Here is a 9,197-nt window from a genome sequence, read left to right as displayed (position 1 = left end):
TGACCACTGCAAATCCAGTCAACATCAGAAGACAGCACACCAGAGTGTGTAACTGTGAAGGTGAAAGCAGCATTATCAAAGGTGTAAAGTGAACAAAAAAGCCCCTATTATAGCGTCTCATCTGTTTATATGTAACCAGAGCCTGAGTATCAGCATGTTATCCTAACCCGTTCTGCTCTTTTGTCCTTTTGTATTTGGGTCACCTAGTAAAGGGAGGAGAGATTGTGAATAATCGCTGTGTTTGTCAGCAATCTGGCAGGCGCAACGACCAGCATGGAAAATGCAAGTTACATCTATATTTTTTGAAATTCATAAAATAAAGTAAAAAGTGAGATCAGTAAATTCCCCTGGCTTAAACTGAAAGGTGATTATAAATTGAAATACTCTTTAGAAGTGAGATTTTTAAATATTTTGGAGGGTGAACTTAATTCGTTTTTTTTTCTCATCCTGTTGCTTCATCTGTCTGGATTTATTCAAACCACCAGTGACAACATTGTGCCAGAGGAAAGAAAACAAGAATCTGAAAAGGTGCAGCTGGCTTTCCAAAAGAAGAAGGGGAAAAGATCCGAAGGGCAGGAAGAAGTTCAGGACCAGTATCCCTATATGAACAACACTCGAAGAACCGTGTACACACATATCATTACATAGTATACAGCGATGGTAATGCAATGTTTACTGTCATACATATTTCGTATATGACAATGTTTCCCTCATGAAAGTTTGCATGAATGGAACTCTCTGAATCAGCACAAAGACAAAATAAAAACGTTCCCACAAAATTCATTCTGTTGATTATTTATTGATTAAGAAATAAATACCATGAATTAAAGCATGATAAGACTTACATTTACTTAATTTTCCATACTTAATATTATTGCGCATAACAAAACAGCTGCTGGTGTTCAGACTGAAGAATTGCAGTTTGTACCAAAAGAGTATGCAGGTATTTTAGAGTAATACACTTGTTAAACTATGCAAATGTATCGAAATATTTGAAATAAACTACCTCAAGGGTAGTGACAACAACAACCATCACAATAAGAATAGCAACTATTTATACTAATAATAAAAACATTTAACAGGCAATACAATAAGAGGAAAATAAAAAGGAAATATATCTAACAACAAACTATTAGATGAATTGAAGTCTGCCTCTTTGTCTTTTCAGCAAAACCCCAAAAGAACTGATAAAGTGGCATCAGATTATTGATTATACAGTCAAATTGTTTTCATTTTCCAATAAGACTGTTAAGACTGCAGTGAGAGCAAGAGGCCTTTCAATCCGACTGCATTTCTCAGTGCAGAGGACTCAGCTGAACAGCACAGGGACAGACAAAGCAAACAGACCCATCACAAGCAGACCACCTTGGGATGGGAAGCGGAGGGGGGAGGCGTGAGCTAAGAGAGACAAAAGGACAGAAATGATGACAAATCAATCACATGTTACATTTAAAACAACATGAGATATCTTTAGTTGTATAGCACTTATTCTGGTAGTGTTTTAATTGAGTGCAAACATCTTTATTTTTCAAATATTCCTCATAAAGCCAGCTTTTTCTAAAACAATGCAAATAAACAAAAACATTTTAAAGCTGATCAAATGATTGGATTTAGTTGTATTCAAAAAGTCTTTCACACCAAATGCAATAACTTTTCTGAATTAATAAACGCCAATCACACTGGAAGAATGTCTGTTATAGTTGTCTGTACTGTGCATATTATGCTATTTATTGTATGTACTGTGATTTACTATCATGTGTTTTAATCAAACTTTGAAGCTGAAGGCAAATTTCAACATTTGTGGACAACAAAGAGGATTATTATTATTCATATTTTGCTTGTCAGCTAATCAAATATCATCAAATGACTTTTGAAGAAAGGCTCACTCACCAGTGACAGTAAAGGCTTTAGTTTTGTACATCGTGATATTGGTCACAGGGTTCGTCGCCTTACATGTGTAGTTTCCCTGATTAGTCGCAAGGAAAGTGATGACAGAGCCCATATGTACAGCCGCTGATGACTCATAGTTTAAGAACCAGTGGAAGTCACAATCTGGCCGAGAATCCGCAGAGCATGTCAGGGACACGTAGAGATCATGTTTTGTTAAATATGGAAGAGAGATAGTCACACTCAGAGGGCCATCTGCAAACACACAGAGAGGAGGAGTTGGTCAGAGACAAGTTCACAAGTCTAAAGCCACATATGTTCTGAGCAGCATTTCAATAACCCATTGAGGTATCTTTGGTCGAACTGAAACCACTGTACTTTTACAGTAAATATTTATTATTTTGCTAAATTTCAATCACAAGCTCAGTAAATATGCTTATGTAGTGTAAACGTCAATCTGTTTTTGTAAAACCCACTTAGTCCCATGATCAACAGGGTGCTCATGTGTGAGTTAATATCATTGGTAAAGACAGTGGGAGTTATTGAGGAGGTGATGTTTGTGTGTCACACCTAATCATATACCAAATTACATAAAATGCTGCATTTGGTTTTCCCTTTACACTACCGTCAGGGATTTACGTTTACGTAGTTTTCATGCCACATGTGTTAGATTTTCTTAAAAACCTGTTAGAATTTACTGAAAAAAAAAAAGAAGAAAAATCCCTATCTTTTTCTATAACACTCACAGTTCACCAGGAGCATATATTTGGGGCTTTTATGTGGACCAGCCTGATTGGTAGCCACACACTGATATATCCCCTCATTGTGCAAGGTCACCGGAGTGAAATGCAGCGAGTTGTTTTCAATGTGGTAGGACATGTGAGGGTCTGCGACGGAGTGCATCATGTTCAGGTGCATGTTGTCCTTCATCCAGTAGATCATGTCATAGGGCCCAGTGACGTCACAGGTGAGAGTGAAGTTTTCAGTGTTTATTGGAACTGTGTTGTTTGTGATCATCACTGACCCTATTGCCTCTGTGGACAGAAAACACACAGCGGAAATCCATCAGTATTTGATCGCTTGTACAGTGACACAACATGCATTGAAGGAGTCAAACCCATCGATATTCTTACCAATGACTGTGAGCATTTTGGATTTTGTGACCTTCTTTCCCGTCACATTATTGTAGGCCTTGCAGGTGATTTCTCCACTCATATTTAGCGTCAAAACGTCAGTTGTAAACACGGAAGAATTGGCCACGTTGGAGCCATTGAACCACCAGCTGAACTGACTGGGAGGCATCGACATGGCAGAACAGTTGAAGACCGCGTATTGTCCCGTCTCAGCAAAAGCTGGCCCATGAATCATTGGGTTTTTTGGTCCGACTGCAACAGCAAAGGAGTAGACAGGCTCTCTTGGTAACATATGTATTGAAATAACTTCAGATGATGCACTATACAGTTTATGAAACTGTCAGTTACAGTGAAATAAATCCTTTTTAAATGTTACTCACAGTTCACAAGAAGCATGTACGGAGGGCTGGTCATGTTCCAAAGAGCATTAATAGCCACACACTGGTAGTGTCCAGTATCATTGTGTTTGAGTGGGTTGAAAGTGACTGTCTTGTTAGCCGAGGAGAAAACAGTCGTGTTGTCTTCACGCAGTGGCTCACCATATTTCATCCAGTAAACATGCTTAACCGTTCCAGACGCATTGCATGTTAGCTTATAAGAATAACCCTCTATGGCAGGATTCATCGGTGCTTCAATATGTACATACTTTGGTGGATCTGAAAAAATAAAATAAAATTCACAACAGTTAAATGGTTTTCGCCTGTGCCACCTTTCCTATTTGTCCATGGCAAAAAACATTTTTACAGAAACATAAAAATGGCAATCCAAGTCTCACACAAAACAGTGAGCATCGTGTATGCAGTGCTGTTTTTGCCGGTGATGTTGTTGAAGGCCATGCAGGTGTACATCCCACTCATGTCTTTGGTAAGAGGAGGTGTGACATAATCTGACGTATTGGCCACTAGAGAATTATTGAAGAACCATTTGTAGGAGCTATGAGGGTTTGATGATGCGTAGCAGCTGAATGTAGCGTTGTCTCCTATCTTTGCGACATTTGGTCCCATGATAGTTGGCATCTCTGGTCCATCTAAACACAAAAGTATTACCTTTAATCACCTTCATTGAAAGCAGGTCACACGGCTGTCAAGACATTGATACAACGCAGAACCGTGGATGGATGGTATTTTGTGATAAATCTACTAGATGTGGCCACATTTTCCAGAACTGAACTAAAACTGCAGTATTAAAGTATTTGGGGTGGAATTCTTCTTTGGTTTTGGTTGAATTCATCTCTTTCTTTTTGACGGATTGAAAAAGTCCTCCTCTGACAAAGGATAATAGGGAGTTAGGGTAAACCACATGTTGAGTACTCACAAATAACCTCCAGCGCGAAGATTTGACTGGATACACTGCTGAGTGGGTTGGAAGCTACACACCGATAGGTCCCATTGTCGGAGCTCATGACAGGATCGAAGGTCAGGGTGGCGTTGTCCATTGAGAACTTTCTTGTATTGTCAGCATTCAGTGGGTACCAACCATACATCCAGGTAATAGACTCAACACCTCCAGCTGTCGCGCAGGTTAGAGTGAAAGTGTGGTTGTGGATTGGCTGAGGTCCGACAATTTTTACTGACGCCATGGTCACTGGAGCTTTGGAAAGACAGAAAGAAAAGGATGGTGGCTCTATAATATGTATGATATACTGGTTGTTTTGTGATTTTTATTTTTGAAGTAGACTTAATGAATATCAAGGAATTGGTTTGACATTTTGGGAAATAATATTTGGGAATTTTGAGAATTTAATATTTTTGCTATGTGAACATCGATACCACTCTTTCCTTTGGTTATGAAGCTCTAGCCTAGAGCTTTTTAGCTTAGCATAAAGACTGGGGACAGGGGGAACAGCTAGCTTTGCTCTATCCAAAGGTAAGAAACTTTTCCTAATATCACATCTAAAGCTCACTCACCCCTGATATTTCATTTGTTTAATCTGTACAAAAACCAAAGTGCAAAAATGACACGTTGTGGTTTTGGAATGAATGAGCATATTTACACAAAAGGTCAAACTATTCTTACCCAAAACAGTGAGCATCGTGTAGGCAGTGCTGTTTTTGCCGGTGATGTTGTTGAAGGCCATGCAGATGTACTTCCCCCTCATATTTAAGGTCAGAGGTCCAATCACTAAATTTGAGGTGGTAGCCACCAGGGAACCATTGTAGTACCAGCTGATGCGGCTGGGAGGATGAGAGGCACTTGAGCAGTTGAGGGTTTCCAGTGTTCCTGTCAGAGCCATGGATTGCCCCGTGATCACTGGTTTCTTTGGGCCATCTTTTAATACCAGACAATAAATTAAAGAGGTTATATTTTGTTATGTTACTATTCTTTGTGTATCTGCAAATAAAGAGTGAGTTAGAGATTAAAGTACTTACAGTTTACGTTAACTGTGTAGGGGCTGCTGGTCATGTTGCTCACAGAATTGAAAGCCTGACACTGATAATCCCCGTTATCTGAAAGTTGGACTTGGGTGATAATCAATGTCGTGTTGTTCATGTCAAAGAAGGTTGTATTGTCAGCTGTAATAAGTTGACCATTCCTTCTCCACTGAATGCTGGCAACCAATCCAGTCACTTCACAATGCAGACTGAGCGGCTCATGAAGTATTACTGGTCCACCTGTGTGATTCACCACAACTGCTGCTATTGGCTCTATAGGAGGAGAAGGGAATTAAGTAATTGAAACTCACACATGTATGTGAATGGCATATGACATTGACAATTTTCAGGAAACAGTTTCACATTTTGGGGAATACACTTTTTTAACCTTTTTCTTGCCAAGAGTTAAATGAGAATATTGAGAACAACAAGATTTCCGGAAGTCACAGGCAAGAAATAGTCAAGTATGTAAAACAGCAACTATATGGTTTTACACTTCGGTATTTGCATGGATTGAGCAAAAGAGATATAACGTCTTGATTAGTGAGCTTTAGAGGTGCTGTTAGGCAGAGCCAGGCTAGCTCTTCATCAAACTTAGCTAGCAGGCTGCTGTCTCCAGGGTCAATTCTATAACCTAACTCGCTGCAAGAAAGCAAATAAGCACACACCACAACATCTGTTCTTTAAAATAATCTAAATGTCTTTGCTGAGAGAAACAAAATCAAAAGGTGCAAAAAATGACCCTCCAAAATACCAGAAATCCAACCTTACCCATAATCCTGATCATTGCACTTTTGCTGCTGAATCTCAGCGTTACTGTGTTGTGAAATACGCATTGGTAATTTCCTGAGTTGCTCTCTGTAACCGTCTCCAGTTGAAGGTGTGGGCCAAAGTTATTTAGGTACACCCCATCAACCATCCACTGGATCATCGCCGGAGGGCTGGAGTCCGCTGAGCATGACAGTGTGATGTTAGATCCTGTTATGTAGGTGGACCTCATGGGCATGATCACCATCATTGTGTTACTTGGACCATCTGATGATGAAACAGCAAGAGGGACATTGTGTTAGGGGTTGATGTTGAGTGATACATAGGCCTATTTACACTATGTATTTACTGTATATATAAGCTCTCTTTAGTGCAAACTCACAGCTGATGTTCAGATATACAGGGAGACTGCTTTCATGGCTCACACCGTTGGACACATTGCACCTGAACGACCCCTCGTAATAGCGGGTCACCCGGACCATGGTGAGAGTGGCACCTCCATCGTGGAGCTGTACTCCCCCGCCGGCTGTGACCACAGAGCTGCCCTTCAGCCAAACATAAGACAGGGACGAGCCGTTGAGCACAGAGCACGTGAGAACTGCTGTGTCATTGAACTCCACCAGGTTGGTTGCGTTTGCCCTCAGAGTCACACCTGAAATAGGCACTGCAAAGGAAGGAAATAAACTATTTAGCAAGTTTTGTGGAAACATGGGATTGCAGTGGACATGAAATGTGGGCTCTTTCAATGGTAGGCAGAGGTGGAAACATGACTGTTATGACTTGAACTGAAGTCTGATCCAAGCCAAAGTTATAATTAGCCTCTCTAGCGGCATCGCTCAATGGATGGCAATATTGGCCTGATGTTCGGCAAGTCCACCACTTGGGTCCCGACTGAAATATCTCAACAACTTTTGGGTGGATTGCCAATGTACTTTGCACATTCAGATCCACCTGAGGAAACATTGTAATCACTTTGATCTCTTAACATTTCAGCCAGTGCCATCACCTGCTCACAATTTGTATTTGTCGAGTATTTGGCCAAATTAATACTAAAAATCTTGACATTCCCATCAGCCTCAGTTGTACTTTGCTTTAAGGTAAGTGCTTGAGATAATAATATGATAAGAAACACTGACACTAGCATTTAGTTCAAGTACAGCCTCAGAAAGCCACTAGACGTAAACTCTTAGTAATGTTTTAGACTGTACTTCACTCATCTTAAATTGACTAAGAGAGTAGATTGGACTATTAACTTTTTGTGACAGTATTATTGGACTAACTCCAATATGTTTTAATATATGTTCATGCATGTTTGGTGATTTAGAATGTTTAAGTTATATCAAAACTAAAATAATTTCAGTCAAAATGTTTTAATTATTTAATTTGAAGACTGAAACTAAAGACATGAGACCAACGTGGGACTCGAACAAAGCTAACGAAATCTCCCAAATGTTGCAGGCAAGGTGATCGTCCTAGCTCAAGACTTCCACGCTGCTCTAGTCTTTTGTCTTTTTGTTTATGAGTATGCAAGTTTGAGTATAGGCTGAGCTTTGATTAATATACAATAGTGGAATGTGAGCAAATACATCAAGGAGTGAGTCAACATGAAAAGTGATAAAGTGGTCCTTACCTTGGACTGACAGCATTAACTGGGCGCGAAAATAATTCACTGCCTGTAATGTGTACAGTCCAGAGTCTTCCAGCTGTACTGAACTTATAGTCAATGATGAAAAGGTTGAATTGAATGCAACTCTGTCAATCCAATTGTTAGTTATGATTGTATTTCCTGGGAATATCAGCGCAATGATATCATTGTCGAACAGCCACGCCCCTACGGTGACATTGTCCTGGCTGAAAAATGTGACATTGCTGCCCACTGGTAACGGGTTCTCAGAGGCATGTATCTTCTGGATAGATGTAGCTAGAAACAGAAAGCAGGGAACACTCGGTCACCCTTAAAAAGTAGTTATCATCTACATGCATATATTAAATACAAAAACACCGGTCAAAGCACATAAAGTAGCACATTTAGAACTTTTTTCAATCGGTACGATCTGTAAAATGTCTTCCTTGTCTGAACTGAATTAATATAATAAAAATTGCTAAATGAATTCAAGTTCAAAATAATTCTTACCTGTAGCAAATGTTGTCGTGAACAGAATCAGGGCAAACACCAGTGGAGAGTCCATTTCACTCGTCGGAGTCTTCCTTGCCAGCTAAATGGACTTGACTCTGGCTGTAATAAAAAGAAATGTGGAGATATTGTACGGTCACAGCCGACTTTTGATCAGCAAATATTTGCTCTGCTTTCCTCAAGCGTTCTGTTCTCATGTAAGCGCTTACCCCTACCATCACCTTGCCATCATACAGTCCTAGCCACGCCTTATTTTGCCTTTGTCCACACCAAGGTGTGCCCATTTACTGTAAACCTCGGCCTTTCACAACAACTCTTAACCAACCAGAGGAGGGGATCGGGATATTTTGTAAGTGTGCTCTAATGTTTAACAAAAGGGAAAACCCATTTAGTGGAGTGTTGGTTCTCTGATGCAAAACATACTGTGAGGCTACACAACACGTCTTCCTACGATGCAGGTGGAACATTAGGAAAAAGACTGAAGGACAAAAAGTCATTGAATAGTTGGTCTTATAAAGTCTGTTAAATATTCAACACTGGTCACTCCACATCTTTACCAATAAATGTCTTGTCATTGAACAATTTTGCTTTTATTTGAAAACCAGTTGCATCATGAATAACAACATTGACAGGATTTACTGGAGGAACGTCTGTCCCTTTGCTAGATGTTTCTCTTTCTTCAATGTAACCAAAGAGCCACTAAATGTATACCTTTGTTCACCAAAAAAGAATATCAAAATGTTTTTGTATTTTCCTTATAGTTTCTTTTGAGTTCAGCCACAGGAAAATAACATTTCCTCATTGTTTAAGATTGCATTTAAATCTTCAACATGTAGGGCATTTTTTTTTTTTTTTTTTAAATACTTAATCTTACTTAAATAATGAGAGCAATTCTAGAGGAAA

General features: G+C 39.5%; 1 protein-coding gene across 1 annotated transcript in view; it reads right to left on the bottom strand.

Moving 5' to 3' along the window:
* Window positions 1-779: 779 nt before the first annotated feature.
* The window catches only part of LOC116386678 (hemicentin-1-like), a 17,705-nt gene continuing 9,287 nt past the window's right edge, over window positions 780-9,197 (bottom strand). Inside the window, exons 9-20 of the mRNA XM_031853087.1 lie at window positions 7,791-8,081; window positions 6,543-6,824; window positions 6,164-6,427; window positions 5,390-5,665; window positions 5,037-5,288; window positions 4,335-4,610; window positions 3,796-4,047; window positions 3,401-3,676; window positions 3,021-3,272; window positions 2,634-2,921; window positions 1,891-2,142; window positions 780-1,398 (exon numbers count right to left, since the gene is read on the bottom strand). Coding sequence (XP_031708947.1) covers window positions 1,310-1,398; window positions 1,891-2,142; window positions 2,634-2,921; window positions 3,021-3,272; window positions 3,401-3,676; window positions 3,796-4,047; window positions 4,335-4,610; window positions 5,037-5,288; window positions 5,390-5,665; window positions 6,164-6,427; window positions 6,543-6,824; window positions 7,791-8,081 — 3,050 coding nt within the window. The 3' untranslated portion in view covers window positions 780-1,309. The remainder of the gene's footprint in view (window positions 1,399-1,890; window positions 2,143-2,633; window positions 2,922-3,020; window positions 3,273-3,400; window positions 3,677-3,795; window positions 4,048-4,334; window positions 4,611-5,036; window positions 5,289-5,389; window positions 5,666-6,163; window positions 6,428-6,542; window positions 6,825-7,790; window positions 8,082-9,197) is intronic.

Source organism: Anarrhichthys ocellatus, unplaced genomic scaffold (assembly GCF_004355925.1).
Source record: "Anarrhichthys ocellatus isolate YVR2014 unplaced genomic scaffold, GSC_Weel_1.0 scaffold13, whole genome shotgun sequence".
Taxonomy (NCBI): domain Eukaryota; kingdom Metazoa; phylum Chordata; class Actinopteri; order Perciformes; family Anarhichadidae; genus Anarrhichthys; species Anarrhichthys ocellatus.
Note: the sequence above shows the minus strand (reverse complement) of the source record. Positions and strands in the feature narration are given on the sequence as shown.